General features: G+C 39.1%; 1 protein-coding gene across 1 annotated transcript in view; it reads left to right on the top strand.

The window, feature by feature from the left end:
- The window catches only part of CUNH8orf34 (chromosome unknown C8orf34 homolog), a 211,051-nt gene that overhangs the window by 90,967 nt on the left and 103,122 nt on the right, over positions 1 to 16,962 (top strand). Inside the window, exon 4 of the mRNA XM_040994610.1 lies at positions 11,562 to 11,690. Within this exon, the coding sequence (XP_040850544.1) occupies positions 11,562 to 11,690 (129 nt within the window). The remainder of the gene's footprint in view (positions 1 to 11,561; positions 11,691 to 16,962) is intronic.

Below are 16,962 nucleotides of genomic sequence, written 5' to 3'. Positions count from 1 at the left end.
CAAATAAGACTATTAGCCATTTAATACATTCTAGAAAACTGACTTGAAGGATCCACACAACTGAAATTATTTTCGAGTAAAAGAAATCGGAAAACTATGTTAAAATTGAAGAAGAGGACACAGCAACTTTCTTTTCTAATCCATAGACTCAAAGTGTAGGTAGAGATTACAGTGAATGAAATATCACTGATAACATATAAGTTATTGTTCAAAACTCATCTTGCTCCTTAAAGGAGTCCTGTAGGCGAATTTGAGAGGAGGCAACATCATGATGGGAGAGTGAGGAGTGTCTGGCTGTGAGGTTCTGACCATGGCCTCCTGCCCTGCTGGGAACATCGCCTCAGAGAGCTCGAAGACCCTCCCTGAGGTCAGATTCTGTCATCTGCTCAGCTGAGTCATTCCGCTGACCCTGCCTGCCTTTTTCCATGTCCCTTGAGGATGTTTTTATAAAATGTATTTACACTGCAGCATGGCATTGTAAGATGAAATATGACCCAAGTGAGCTTTTTAATCTGTCAGAAAACTTAAGAGATATTCTCATCCAAAGACTGTTTCCTGGACAGATGACCTCCCAAATCTCCTTCTATTATTTGTCAAAACAGCTTTGGAAACCACTCAGTGTCATTGAATAGATCATGATTGCACTGTGGCCTTGGTTGTCCTAAATAAGTTATGTAACTTATATGCATTGAACTGTCGCAAGCAATGAAAATATAGAAAGAACTGATCTTATTTCCTTTGCAAAGTTTCTGAGGAATTTTTTTGGGAGTTATATCAGTTATGTGTTTTGTTTCTCATAACCTACACCCCAACTCAGTGACCTATAACAACACATGCTGCACGGCGTTGACTGGGGCCACTCTGCGTGGCTCCCCTGTGTTGTTTCCTGGAGGTTTTAAGTCTGCACCTTTGGGCTCATATTGGATGATGGACAATGAGGCTATGTCTGGAGGTTGGTTATGCAGCAATAGTGACTGAATTTATTAGTTTTCTTTTTGTTTTTGTATGGTTAATGAATTATTTTTTCTTCTTTTTTCTTTTTTTTCATTTTTATTATATTATTTGACAAACTTTACATAGTTAATTAGTTAGCCTTTTTACCAAAAGGTTCAAGGGCTATAGGAAAGTGGGTAAGACTATTATTTCCATATTGTTTCCTTCATGTATCTGAGGTAAAGGGGAATATTGAGGGAGAAGCCCCACCCAGTTTCCCACCCACCCCAGGTCCTGGATGTGGGTATGCTCTGAGATACTTATGCAAGTGGTTTTGATAGTTCAACAGTTATGAATCTCTGCCAGTCTTGCCACTCCAAGCTCGTTGAGGTCATTGAAGAATCCACTGATTGTCATAGTCCATCATACAGTCTCAATTTGCACAGTTTTTCACTGCCAACATATAGCTGAGGTGGTTGATTAACGATTAACTTGTTCTGTCCTCTGTCTTTTCTTGGTTAGGGTTTCGAGTCTGGCATTTCCATTGGGGAGATCCCCAAATAAACTTTGTCTGAGGTGTTCCCAGACCAGAGTCTTGTATGTACTAGCAGATACAGGGCCCAGCTCAGTCCATGGCCCTGATCAGCTGGTGGTTGCGATTGGTGGGTTGATTCTGTTTTCAGCCCTGACTTCCACTGGAAACAATGGGTGTTATAGTCCAGCCTGATTCTGCCCAGCACATACTTGGCCCTCACATAAACCAGGGGGACCTTCAGCCTAGTCAGAGCGACCCACAATAACCCCCACCAGGCCCGACCCCTACCGTGGTTTGCCAGTATGTGTAGCAGACCAGTCCAGTCTATCCCACATCTAATTTGGCTCTCATACATGTCGATGGTTATTAAAGCTTAGTTCCATCTAACCAGCTCAACCATCCAGCCCTTACGGATATTTTTGAGTACCTCTCTGTCTAGCCACTCCAGCCCCTGTCCTAGTTTTCCTGCCCTCCCGTGGAAGTGGTAACACAAGAGGGATGAGCCCACTATTTCCCTCCCATGTCTCTCTCACTTCTGGATTGTGCACTCTCCAGATGTTTCTGTGGTTTGACTTGAGAGAATTTGCCCCCGTGCCAGCTTCTGCCAGCTAATGCTGCAGCTAAGCCCCAACAACCCTCACCCACTCTAATTTTGTTTACACTAGTAGGAATAATCAGCCCAACCTGGCTTTTCCCTGATCTAATCCACATGAGGCACACAGGTGTTGTAGCCCTGCTTAGTCTGGTCTGCCCCATCCCAGCTCATGCTCTCCAGTGGGAGTAGCTGTCCAGCAAGGAACTCATCCTTATTCCCCTGCCGGCTCTGCCCCCTCCCTTCCTGGTTCTCCTGTGTGCTGTTTGGGAGCTGTGGTCACATCCGGTACAGGCAATCTCACCTTGGGATTCCATATGATACACTGCTTTTTGTTGCAATCGAACCTGGCTCGACCCATACTCTGTTCCGGTGCTCAGATTTGCCAGTGTATGACATGAACTGATTCAGCCTGGTCTGCCCCTTACCCATGCCAAATGTGTGCCAGTGGGTAACTTTCTTTTTTTTTAAAGATTTATTTTTATTATTTTTTTATTGGAAAGGCGGATATACAGAGAGGAGAGAGAGAGAGGAAGATCTTCCATCCGATGATTCACTCCCCAAGTGAGCGCAACGGCCTATGCTATGCTTATCCGAAGCCAGGAGCCTCTTCCGGGTCTCCCACGCGGGTGCAGGGTCCCAAAGCTTTTGGGCTGTCCTCAACTGCCTTCCCAGGCCACAGGCAGGGAGCTGGAAGGGAAGTGGGGCTGCTGGGATAGAACCGGCACCCATATGGGATCCCGGGCGTGCAAGGCGAGGACCTTAACCACTTGCGCCACCGCGCCGGGCCCCAGGGGGTAACTTTCTATGGCCTATTCTGGGCTGCTGGGTCTGTGTCCTGCTAGAGGAGTTGCCCAGGTTCCTCCATCAGAACCTCTCCCAATGCCAGATTTTGCACATACCAGTGGGTCCTTGAGCCAGCCCTACTCAGTTCACCTCCTGTCCTAGCAGTAACAGTGGCCTTTCCTGACTGGCCTTCAACCCATTCTGGTTCTTACTGTTGGATGTTTCAGCTCAGCCACAGCTCATCCATACCCACATATGGCTCACACATGGCTCAGTAGGGGTTGAGACCTAGCCTAGGCCATCCCACATCTACCCTGGTCCTCCAGGACACCAGAGGGTGTTAGAGTCTGGCCCGGCTTGGTGTGTCCAGTCCCAGTCCACACTTGTGCCAAGGGAGACTACAACCATTTCCCTGAGCATCATGCCAGGCCCTGAACAGTATGTTTTTAAGCTAATTCATCTTATTATTTAAAAATGAGATTTGAAGTATCTTCTTGGTGCTAACCAATATTTTCAACTTACTTGATTAACAATTTTTAATAACTGCCTTCTATAACATAGAGTGAATGTGTCAGCATCTATTGTTCTTACTCTGCTACCTAGTTCTAGGATCTTGCCACCATAAAGAATTTGCTGAAATAAGTAAATAAAAATCTTGCAATATGTAGGAATAAATGAGCTTACACGTACAGACTATTTATTTATTTATTTATTTATTTGAAGGGGGGAAAAAGGCACATACATAAACATAGAGGTAGAGCCGATCCATTGGTACATTCCTAAAAACACACTCTAGGTGGGCATGGGGAGGTCAATGTCAGTAGCCAGGAAGTCAGTCCTTGTATGCCTTGTACGGGACAGGGATTCCACTATAGGAGTTATTTTCTGCTGCATCCTTGAGTGAACATTAGAAGGAAATTGGGCTTGGAATTAAGGTGGGATTCAAACTCACATATGTTGATATGGGATGCAGGTATTTCAAGCTATGACTGCACTAAATGCTCACATCATTTCTTTTTGATGTGTTACTAATTGTAAATCTGTTGGATCACAAAGTGAATGTATTTTTCACTATATGGATACTATCAGATTAACATATTAATATATTACAGAATAATATATTCTATTAGTTTGAGAGACTTTTTCCTATATTTTTAATATTTCATCTGTTTTTTTTTTCAAAAAGCAGCATGTATCTAGTTCAAAAACTAAAAAAGTACTAGATCCTGCTCTTCTATTTTCTCCTCATCTCTGGTGTCAACCTGGAATTGCTTTCAACTCACTCACATGTTCCTTCTGGTTTTTAGTTCTTCACATCTGAATGTGGAACTTGCACGGCCCTCTTATTTGTTAGTCTGAAGTACTCAATCTTTACTCCTTCACATGGGATGTTTTAGTCTCCATTCACCATGTTGTCTTGCCCATATTGTAATGTAGTTATCTTAAGAGTTTTTAAATGTATATTCTGCATGAATATTACTACAGCTGTCTTCAGCCACAATTTAGCCACATAATATTTATTATTTTCCCAGGAATTAATAATTTCCTTGTTTTCTTATCTGTTTTCATTTTGTTCATCACTTAGTGCCTCATCAGAGAAGTAAACTTTGCCAATATGATCAAACTCATCAAGTAAACATAAATATTTTTTATTTTATATCTTATATGCCTTTAATTTAATTTGAAACATTTTAGAGACACTTCTCCTGCAGGGATCTATCATCTTGCTCCATTCTTGACCTTGGTTTTTAGACTTTTCTCAGCTGACATGTGAGAGCTTCCTTTATTGTCATCTGAAAATTCCCTTTTCCATTTCTCTGTTTCACATGCTTTTCAGAGGTTCAGCTTCCTTATTCATTTTGGTATAGCTCTCCCACTTGGAGATTTCTTATAAGAAGTGCTTCCAAAATGAATGTTTGAGTATGTCAATTGCTTTCTTAGTTAGATATATAATTATCAGATATAATTATCAGTTAGAGATAATCTTCAGTGAGAAATTTGAAAAGATTGCTATCTCCCCTTTTAAGTCTAGTGGTTGTGATTATATTAATATCAGTTTATTTTCCTGTGTTTCAGAAATATTTTATTTATCTTAAATATTTATTTATGTACATTTTTATAGGAAAGGAACAATGACAGAGAGTGGGGGAAGCATAGAAAGCAGGATACACAGATACACAGATACATACCCATAGCCACAGAAAGAGAGAGAGAGAGATCTTTTATTTGTTGGTTCATTCCTTCATTCCTCAAACAATCACAACATCTAGGATTGGACCAAGTGCTTCAGAATTCATCAGAGCTTCCCAGGTGGGTGACAGATGACCAACTAGTTGGACCATCATCTGCTGCCTCCAAGGCATAAGACAGGAATCTGGGCTGGGTGTAAAGGAGTAGGGGCACAAGTCACCACTCCAGTGTACCATGTCAGCACCTGAAGTGATGGCATAGCCTGGTGAGAAAAATGCTAGTAACAAAAGTGTTACTGATTTTTTTTTATGTTGCTACTATTTTAAATGGTTTTGATAACATGTCTTGAATTGTGCTGAATATTTAATGAATGAATCCTTTTGAGTCAGAAAACAGTTTGATCCATTACTTTGAATTACTTTGAGATTTAATATTTCTCCCTAGGTTATGCTTCTAATACACACACACACACACTAAAATTTGGTTTGCTTTACCTCATTAAATTCCCCTGCTAGGGCACCTCAAAGGGGAGTTATAAAACCATGAGCTCAGGCAAGTTAAGAGGTTTGGCACAAACACAGGGGAGGAAGGAAAGAGGAAAGCTGCTGGCCTGGTATGGCTTCACAGGACAGGGTGAGCACATTTAATTAGGCATGCAGTTCTCTGATTGTACAACTGCCTGCCTCAAACACCTGTCCCAACTTCTGTGGCATTAAGAGGACAGCAACCCCACTCTATGCCCAGCAGGTTAGTGGAAGTCCCAGATACATGGCTACCAGGTAACCATACACAAAAGGAAATCTGCTTTGAATTCCAGGGAACCATTTCCTCTCCTTTCCCCACAACCCCCAAAAAGGAAGAACATTCTCTTGTTTTAATCTCTCTACGCATCTGAAGATTTGAAGTACAGCAGGCAAGACTCATTTGTCTTCAAGAGAACCGTTACTCAATCTTCAACTAGGGCAGAGCAAGAAAAGATTGAAGAGCAACAATTCACTGAAAATCATAGCAGTGACCTTCCTGACCTTAAGTGCTGCTGAGTGAAAGAGCGGTTAGACAGGTGAAAGAACGGATCTGACCTGGGAGCTCCCAGAGCTGAGAGAGGCAGCCAGGGATAAACGGACTGCAGAGACTGGGGCAGGACCACAGCACAGGAGCCCAAGGCTGAAGGCCCCAGAGTGACCAGGACAAGTACCCAGACCTCATCCCAGACTGAAAGCAAGTAGGTAGTTAGTGGGAACAGTAAAATCTACCCACAAATAAGGAGAAACACAACATAAAGACAGAATCTGCCTGAAGAGAAAACCTAAAAAACTAAAAGACAGTGGGCAAGGGTAACAGAAAAATCACAGCAACACAAATGAGGAAATCAGTGTTTCCCTACAAAATGAGCAAAAGACCATCTCAATCATAGAGAGACAGGAAGAAGACATTGAGGAGCTTCTTCAGAAGAGATTTAAAGTAAAAATCGTGATAAAACACTTCAGAGGCAGTGAGAAGCAAAGGCAAGGATTTAATGAATAGATCACAAAGACGATATAAGCCATAAAATGGAATCAAATGGAAATATTTGAAGTGAGAATACAATAGAGAGACTTTAAAAAGCAACCAAAAGGGCCCAGTGCCATGGGCTAGCAGCTAAAGTCCTCGCCTTGAACATGTCAGGATCCCATATGGGCGCCGGTTCTAATCCATGCAGCCCTGCTTCCCATTCAGCTTCCTGCTTGTGGCCTGGGAAAGCAGTGGAGGACGGTCCAAAGGCTTGGGACCTGCACCCGCGTGGGAGACCCGGAAGAGCTCTGGACTCCTGATTTCAGATTGGTGCAGCACCAGCTGTTGCGGTCACTTGGACAGTGAATTATTGGACAGAAGATATTTCTCTGTCTCTCCTCCTCTCTGTATATCTGACTTTGCAATAAAAATAAATCAATCTTTAAAAACAGGCAAGCAAAAGCCTCAACAGTGGAATGAATGAGGTAGAACAACAAATTTCAGAACTGGAAGACTCCTGATTTGAGAACATACAATCAGAAATGGAAGAGAAACTGCATAAAGCTAAGAAAACTATCCGAGAATCAAGTGGCACCACTGAAAGATCAAATATAAGGGTGTGGAAAGAAAAGCAGAAATGTGGGATGTATCCATTCAAGTTATTAAAAAAATTCCCAAACATTGGGAATGTAAGAGGAAACCAAACACAGGAAAGGCAGAGAACACCAAACAGATCTGATAAGAAACAACCCTCACCTTGGCTCATTTATTTGTTGCTTATCAGAGACCCATCACTGCCAAAAATACACAGAAGCTGAAAGTGAAAGGTTGAAAAAGGATATTTCATGCTAATGAAAAGACAAAGAAACAAGTTGATATAATCATTCTAGCATCAGATAACATAGACTTCAACATGAGAAGTATTGGAAGAGATGAAAATGGATACCACATTATGATAAAGGGATCCATTCAGCAAGATGAAATAATGATAATAAATATATGCACATCAAATTCTAGGGCACCTAACTCTATGAAATAAAAAGACAGCAATGCAATAATGGTTGGAATCTTAATAACCTGCTAACATCAATGGGCAGATCAATGAGACAGAAATTCGGGAGAAGGCAACAGAACTCACACAGACAAGGGAACAAGTGGGCCGAATCGATATCGGCAGACCCTTTCATCCTACAGACATCACATGTGTCTTTTTTTACCTTTGCATGAAAACCTCTCCAGGATTGATTACATAAATCAATCTGAAAACAAGCCTCAGAATTTTTTTTTAAATCGAAATCTCATTTTTCTTCTGAGAACCTAATGGAGTGAAACTGAAGCCCAGCAAGTTAAAATACTCCAGAAGATATACAAATACTTGGAAGTTGAACAACATGCTGCTGACTGAACAATGAATTTAAAAAATCAAATAAAAAAAAAACAACTTGAAGCAAATGAAAGCTTGAAACTTGAAAATCTGTGGGATGCCACCAAAGGGATGCAAACAGACAAATTTATTGTGATTATTGCCTATGTCAAGAAATAAGAAAGACACCAGGTAAATAAGCTAACCATACATTTGAAGGAGTTAAAAAATAGCAAAAAATAATTTCAATATAAACACAAAAAGAGAGATAATCTAAATAAGGGAAGAAATAAGCCAAATAAAGACCAAAAGATTGATATATAAAACCAATAGATCAAAGACGTGTTTCCCCAAGAAAATGAACAGAATAGGTACCCCAGTAGCCCAGTTGGTAAAACAAAACAAAACAAATAAAATCGGAGATGAAAAAGGAAGGATAACAATAGATGCCTTGGACATACATAGAATAATCAGGAATCACTATTAAGTAATTATATGCAAACAAGTTGTAACTCGATTAAGCAATGGATGGATTCCTGGACATGTATCAGGTACCAAAACTGAATCATGAGATCAAAGAAAGTCTACATAAACATATTACCTGGACAGAGGGTTTTTTGGTAATTTTAAAAGATAAGATTTATTTATTTTTATTGGAAGGCAGATTTGTATAGCGGAGACAGAAAAATCTTCCATCCCATGCTTCATTTACAAGTGAGTGCAATGACTGGAGCAGAGCTGATCCAAAGCCAAGAGCCAGGAGCTTTCCCCAGAGCTCCAATGTGGGTGCAGAGTCCCAAGGTTTTGGATGATGCTCAACTCTTTCCATGGAGACAAAGAACTGGATGGAAAGTATGGCCGCCAGGATCTGAACCAGAATTGATATGGGATCCTAGGACATGCAAGGTGAGTATTTTAACCACTGAGCCATTGTGCTGGGCCAAGGACAAAGGTTTTTATGTACACATTTTCAAAAGAACAATTTCAAGTGGCTAATAAACATATGAAAAAATGCCCAGGCTCCTTAACAGTAAGATAAATATAAATTAAAACCATATTAGGGGCCCAGCGCTATGGCGCAAGTGGTTAAAGGTCCTCGCCTTGCACGCCCAGAATCCCATATGGGCACTGGTTCTGATCCTGGTGGCCCTGCTTCCCATCCAGCTCCCTGCCTGTGGCCCGGGAAAGCAGTTGAGGACAGCCCAAAGCTTTGGGACCCTGCACTCGTGTTGGAGACCCAGAAGAGGCTCCTGGCTTCAGATCGGCATAGCACCGGTCATTGCGCTCACTTGGGGAGTGAATCATGGGACGGAAGATCTTCCTCTCTGTCTCTCCTCTATGTATATCCGCCTTTCCAAATAAAATAATAATAATAATAAAAATAATAATAAAACCATATTAATGTTCCACTTAACTCCAGTAAGAATTACCTGCATAGTGAGAATTTACCTTCTACAGAGGGTTTGGATAAAAAAAAAATGATTCCCTATTCTGCTTCATGGAGTGCTGAATTCACTACAGAATCAGTACGGAGAGTGTTCAGACAACTATATATCCATCTACCTTATGACCAAGCAACCTTACTTGTAGGAATATATACAAAACCTACACATGAGAAAGCAACATATATCCCTTTAATCATGGAAGCACAATCCACAATAGTGAAGATTTGGAAATAACCAAGAGGCCCATTGAAAGAAGATTGGATAGTGAAACTGTGGCAAACCATCTCAATGGGATATCACTCAGACATGAAAAAGACTGGAATTCTACCATTTGCAATGGTCTCCAACTGGAGACCATTATGCTCAGTGAAATAAGACCATCCCAAAGACAAGTAGCAAATGCTGTCATTGATATAATATAACCTTCATGTAAAATACAAAGCAAAGTGCCTGGCACGATAGACTATTGGTTGAATCCTCACTTTGCATGTGCGGGATCCTATGTGGGTGCTGGTTTGTATCCTAGATGCTCCACTTCTGATCCAATTCCGTGCTCGTGGTCTGGAAGAGCAATAGAAGATGGCCCAAAGACTTGGGACCCTGCGCACATGTGAAAGACCTGGAAGAAGCTCCTGGCTACGATTCGACTCAGCTCCAGCCATTTTGGCTACCTAGGGAGTGAAATAGCAGATGCAAAATCTTTGTCTCTCCTTCTTTCTGTAGATTTGCCTTTCAATAAAAATAAATAAATCTTTAGTAAAAGGCGAAAGATTTATTCACTCTAAAGAGAAACCAGAGTATAAATCTTAAAGAAAAACGCAAAGCAAAAAGATATATATGTATAATCTCATAAACGAATATTGTAATGGAGACTAGAGTATTGCAAAGTAAAGAACTGTAGTTTGTATCTCTACTTCCAAAAATGATCCCCCAAAAAACTGTTAAATATACCTTGACAACAAGACACTAGGCTCTTTACTATTGTCTGTACCTACAATGTCATGGAAAGAGTAGAATGTTGGAATCATGACTGCAACTGAACGATCGTATTATTGTAAAGTACTAGGGATACAGGGGAGGGGAGAAGAAGGAGGGAAAGCGGGGTAAGCTCTAATTACAAAACCATATAGTGGAACTTAAGAATAAAAAAAATAAGCTAAGAAGGAGTAGGAAAAAAGTACTATTTGGGGTAATTGGCAGGCATATTTTTGTAGATTACTCTTTTATTAAAGATAGTTCTTAAAGGTAACTAAAGTTAAAACTTGATATATTCTTTTATTAAAAATTTTTTACTTAAATTACAGTTTTTTCAAAAGATTATTTCAATTATAAATTAAAAAAAATGAAGAAGGGAGTTGTATAACTTTAGCCATAGCTATTTAAAGTCTTCTGTGATCCACAGTTTTGTAATCTGTGGAAACACAATCAGATTTATGAAAAAGATCCTAGCAGCTCTTAAACACAGATTTTTTTGGCAAGTTTAAAAATCAATGGACTAGATAAACAGTTTACTAACTGAAAAAAAAAATGCCAGACCAAACTGCTCGTTGACAGTAAAGTATTGTTGCTTCTGTGTTTGAGTGTTTCTTCTAGTTTCCCAAGAACTTCTTCCTGTGACTTCTATTGTATTCAGTACTTTGGGACAGCAATGTACAAACACAAAGCTAAATTTAACAATAAACTCATGTCATGGTTGTTCAAGGAAAAAAAATTTAAAAATTCACTTACCACTCTTCACTCTACTTTAGATTTTTAAGAAATGCCTTGCCTAATAGCGTCTCCTCTCCTTGGTCAACTCATTTTGGGGGAAAAAATGTGATTTTAGTGAGAATTTTGAAAGTGAAATTTTAGATAGCATAGAAAAAAATATTAGAAATATCTTCTAGTTGCTGATGAAGAAATTTATATTCATTTTAAGCTACTAACATTGTACAAAACACACTTTGCCTTTGTGTTTCCTCCTGTATTACAGAAATGGTTAATTTCATTTCAATTCCTGAATTTTCTTTTCCCATGTATGTTGTCTCAGTACCCTTTGCCTGTTCAGTTAAAGCACTGTCTTTAAGCAGACTTCATATCTTTCTCTCAGCTCATAAAAATCATCTCCATGTTAAATACTTTTTATTCTGCACATCAATCTCAGTATGGCCTTTCACATTATGATGAATAGCAAGTTTGTATCATTATACAGCATGCTTAAAAAATAACGATTTTTTTTAAACATAGTGCCAAGGTCAGTAGAGCATCCTAAGTGGAACTGGCGGACTAAACCAGTAAGCCGTGATTTTGATGAATTGAACCACATCCTTCAAGAGAGCAAGAAGCTGGGGAAAGCCCTTGAGAATCTCTCTAGAAGTAAGTTCATTTACTTGATTCTAATTAAAATTCCTAAGTAGTAGTAGAGTAGACACATTCATTACAATTGCCAATAACCCATTTCCAACATCCTTGTTATAATTCTGTGAGAGGCTGGGTTGTGTCAAGGGCATGAGATTGCAAATGAGGACTGAGTCCCCATCTTACACAGATTTGTTTGTGGACTGGTAGATAAGACTAGAAGGAGTTGAAGCATAGTTTTGCTATTTGACTCTAGCCTTCCTACATGGTCCTCCTTGGTCTGCAGTTAAAATGTATACTCAATCATAGCTTTTTTGTTCTCTTGAACATATTACTTTCTGTTTTTATAGTTAATGAACACTCCTATTGCTTTCATGAGTTTTTTTGTGTCTGTAAAATTCTTCAGGGCTTCAGATTCTTGCCTAGGTCAGATTCTTCATAGAAGGCTCTCAGAGCTCAGACTTGTGACTTTTTTTAAAACAAAATCCACAACTCTATAATCTGAGGGTCTAGACTAAGGGTTGCTCTGCTCTCCAGGAAGTATATGACCTCAGGGAGCTTATTTAGCTTCAAGAACCTTGGTTTTTTTTCTCATCTCCCAAACTGGAAAATATGTTTTTGTGTCTTTTGTCTGGTATATGTGAAAGGTTAAAGGACTGTGTTTCAAGAAAAAGCTTTTGAGTAAATGTTTTTGTCATGAACATAGGCAAACAAAAAACATTTTGATCTGATAAATTTCTGTATTTGTAGACATGCATATATTATATCTTACTGTTTCAGTGATATTTTCAAAGCATTTTTATTTTTCTTGGATTAATGGATTTCTCAATCTTAAAAATTAGGCACCATTAGAAGCACATTAATGCATGACCTCATTAAAATTTTCTTTTGTTACTTGGAATGTTAAAGATTCTCAAATTTAAATTAGTTAAAACATTAGCAAATTCTAATTATGAACTCTAGGATTTTAAAAAGATTTTATGGATAGTTAATTTCATAATTATATTAAAGCTAAACATTTTCTGCTGGTATATTTTGGGAGAAGAATCAGGCTGTAACTATATAATTATTAGTAAATTTATTACTTATTTTTACTTGCTAGAAAGAAATAAAGTATGGGATTTTCTTCTAGTTTTGGTTGAAATGAATAGTCAGTCTCTTGAGGCTGAACCTTTTCTTGAGTGTCATGGTTATTGAATAGAAAGATTAGAAATGTTTATTGACTTATTTATTTTAATAGAACTTTTATGCGACTTTTAACTTTACATTCTAAAAAGCTTAAATACTTTAGCAGCATAATGTGTAAGTTAATATTAGCAAATAATCATTTACATTTATCAAAATGATAGAATTATCACAACTTTAATAGATGGCTAGACTGAGAGGTTTATGGTGATGCCGGTTGAGATGCCTGTAGTAAGTCAGACTTGAGTTAGACTGCCAGCATTCCAGGTTCTTTGTGGTACACACATCATGGGGTATTGGTGATGGCTCGAATACTTGGGTCTCTGTCCTACATGTGGAAAACCTGAACAGAGCTGCTGCCTTGGTCTGCCCCAGTCACAGCTATTGTAATCTGGAGAGTAAGCAACAGATAGAATATCTCTCTCACTGCTTTTCTATACATACATTATGTGTACATATAATATATATTGTTGATCAATACTTTGAGAAGCTTTTTTAGTGAATGAAAGCATATCTCACATTTTAAAAGCATTTATTTTATCATTTGGCACTTTTCTCTGTGAAACTCTACCAGGCTATATTTTGTCATTCTGAACATCTCGTTTAACTACTTAAACAGCACATACGCATTTGAGCTTGCAGTGAAAATATAAAGTCAATCGATGTCAGGAACACATTTTTTAATGTTTATCTTTGAAAATCATTTTATGTCATTATTATTTATTTTATTATTATTATTTTTGAGTACACTAATGTGCATCACCTAAAACAGATCAACTGTTGTCCTGGAGGGGGCGCTGGACTAAAAGATCCCTCGGGCCCCGCTCTGCTGATTGACTTGCAGTGAGTATACCACCTCGTGTCACTCCTCAGCTTCATTTGTTGTACACGGAAGAATTTACACTGGATTACCATGAAGGATACTTCTAGTCTTCACAGTTACATTATTGGCAGATAATTCGTGTTCCAAAGTTAAACTGTAGTTAACCTTGTAGTTAAACTCAGAGATTGTGGTTCACTATACCTACTTTCTGCTCATCCTGTGTTGTGTTCTCCTATGGATTCTTCATTTTCTTTTTAAAATTTTAACTTTTTCTTTTGAGTTATTTGAACAGTAGATATTAAGAGAAAGAGAGAGAGAGACAGACAGACAGACAGGGGGTTTCCACCTGTTGATTCACCCCTCAAGTGTCTGTAACAGCTAGGGTCAGACCAGGCTGAAATCAGGAAGTTGTAACTGAGCTCCATGAGGGTGTCTAACATTAGAAGCAGGGTCCTAACTACTAGAATCATCACCAAATGCATATCCCTTTCCATTCTTTTTCTTATCACTCTCACTTCTCAGCCATCACCTGGAAGCTGGATAGGAAGTGGAAGAGTGTGGACTCTATCCAATACTCGGAAAGGGTGGCAGCATCTTAGTGCACTGATCTGTAACAACTGTCTCTTTTGTTATTACTCTTTACCAGCCTTTAGCATGTTTCCACTAAGCACTGCCCATAGAAATAGTATGAACCACATTCATGGTTTTGTATCTAAATAGACACACATGGGGAAAAAATGATGTGAAATTGACTTCAGTAAGACATTTTATTTAACATAATATATCCAAATTACTATTCATTTCACTTGAATTTCTTATAAAATAATTATTATGGCATTTTATATACTTTTTCCGTACTAAATCAAATTTTTGTATTAATTCCAAAATCTAGCATTCATTTTCATTTACATCCTATCTCAGTTTGGATGAATAGCCATAGTTTTGGTGCTCGGTAGCCACATCACCAGTGGCTACTTATTGGAAACCATAACTATATGATTTATGTGAAAAATATATACAGAAACAATTCTTGAGTCAAATTCCAGAGAGTATCCAATTTCTTTATTTCTTTTTCATACAAGATTTCTAGAGTAGTTAAGGCTCTCCATCTCCACTCACTCTTTCCTTTTGCTGCTCAGAGCATTTGTGTCAGTGTCCCTATCATCTCATTCATGTGAATCTCTTCATAATGTGTCACAGATGGATTCTGAAATGCCATATCAGATACACACTTTTCCTGTACTCGTCTTACAGATTTACTCTGGTGCTTTGAACAACACTGAGCATTCTTTTTTCTGACTCTCTGATCTGCTTCTTTTGGGAGCTCACACTCATCACTCCTAATACCCCATCTTAGAGATCTCAAGGGTGAGTTATTTTTTTCTTCCTGCTGGTTTAAGTACCTGACGTTGGTTCGTTGTTTCTGTTCTTCCAAGGGCTCTCAATGCCTACTCTTACTCGTCTTCACTGTTGATGGTCACTCTAACAGAGCTAACTCAAGTGGTTTTATTTTAATCCAGGTCATTCCCACTTGTGATTAAATACAGAAATCATGCTCTGTTTTCAATGATGGCACTGTAGCACATTGATTCATCCAAACTGGGCCTCCAGAAGACTCCTTTTTCTTTACAACTATTTAGCAACAGTGTTAGCTTTTTGTTAGCATAGTAAAATACTTGAAGCAGGATAATTTTACAATGGGAAGGATTTTACTTGGGTTCGTTGTCCTGAAGATTCACAGTCCAAGATGAAGGAAGTTCCATTGGTTAAGCCCTGATGATGGTGTTGTTGCTGGCAGGATGCTGAAGCAATGCAAAGCCTGATATAGCATGAGACAGGGAGAGCAGGTGTAGGGGCTCCATCCACCTTGCAGGCCTCGTACAATGTAATCTCTTTGCAAAGCCACTGCCAAATACCATCATTAAACTAGGCTTCTACCCTCTTAGTGCCATCAACACAACTCCTGGGAGATTAAACTCCTAAATTTGGAGGGACAGATGTTCAAACCACAGAACTTCTCAAATCTTGGTCATCTTGTCTCTGCAATATATCTTGAATGTAATTCATTCCTTTGCTAGTATCGGTATGTCTGTTTCATTCCCCTAACATCTTTGGTAGACAATTTATTTACCCATTTTACATGTTATATTTCATTCATATTCCAGTCCTTGCTCATATGGAGCTTATGGCCAGATAGCCAGGTACCTATGTTAGGAGAATCTCATTGCCAACGTCCAGGTGATTTAATTCAACATAGATATATTGTCACTCAATGAGCAGCTTGGTGTGTTCCAGAGGTGCAGAGAGTGCCCTCCTGTTGTTCTATCCTTGTGGACACATGTCTTTTGCAGAAGAAGGAAGAGACAGCGTGAGATTATGAGAGAGACTGCTAATGCCTAGGGTCAATGTTATTAGGTTCACTTCCTAAGGTTAGTTGCAAGGGAACTTGGAACTATGACATACCTCGTTTAGAAATAAGCAGTTTTAGCAATACACTTTGTTCATTCATCTGTTCCTCCAGTCAGCCCTCACTGCTAGTGGAGTAACTCTACTGTGAAACCTGACCCTGACTTGTTCCTTGAAGTCTCAGTGAAGGTGCTTCACTATGTGACCACTAGTGTAATCTCTTGTGGCATTTCTATGCACCACCTGTACTTGCTGTTCCTCCAGAATCTGGATTTGTGTGTTTTATCCGTATCTTGCAATCTCTCTTTACCCTTTTCCTATTCAGTCAACTAAATCCACTCTTCCCTTCTGCCATCCAAGAGAATCCGTCTGTTATTTTTCTGTGTTCTAAATTTGAAGATTCACAGTCCCAGTTCAAGGAGGTTCCATTAGTTAAGCCTTTGATGATGGTGTTCTTCCTGAATTTGGTGTCCTTTTTTGTGCTTTTATGCTTTTTCTCACCACATACTTATCTGGAATTACCCATTTTTACTTGTTTTTTTTCCCCCTCAGGGCTTTGAGACCCTGAGGACAGAATTGTTTGTTCTCTGAATTCCCAGGACTATGTACAGTGATTATGACAGAAGTCATTTGTTGCTTGTGGGACAAATGCTACTTCAGGTTCCATTTCTTCCTATCCATTTTCCCTGGAACCTCTCCCTCACTCTGCCCATCTACCTTCTGCATCTCTGAATGTGTGTCTTGGCTGTACTATTCCATGGATTTGAGTATTTGTAACTTTGTTTTGTTTCCAAGATCTTTGACTTTGACCATGGCTTATTTTTTTGAGGAGTGGTGATTATAAGTAGCTGCATGACTAGGTAACAAATAAAGAAA

Source organism: Ochotona curzoniae, unplaced genomic scaffold (genome assembly GCF_017591425.1).
Source record: "Ochotona curzoniae isolate NIBS_2020 unplaced genomic scaffold, NIBS_Ocur_1.0 contig_1071, whole genome shotgun sequence".
NCBI lineage: Eukaryota > Metazoa > Chordata > Mammalia > Lagomorpha > Ochotonidae > Ochotona > Ochotona curzoniae.
The sequence above is the reverse complement of the archived record's forward strand: the minus strand, read 5'-3'. Positions and strand labels throughout refer to the sequence as shown.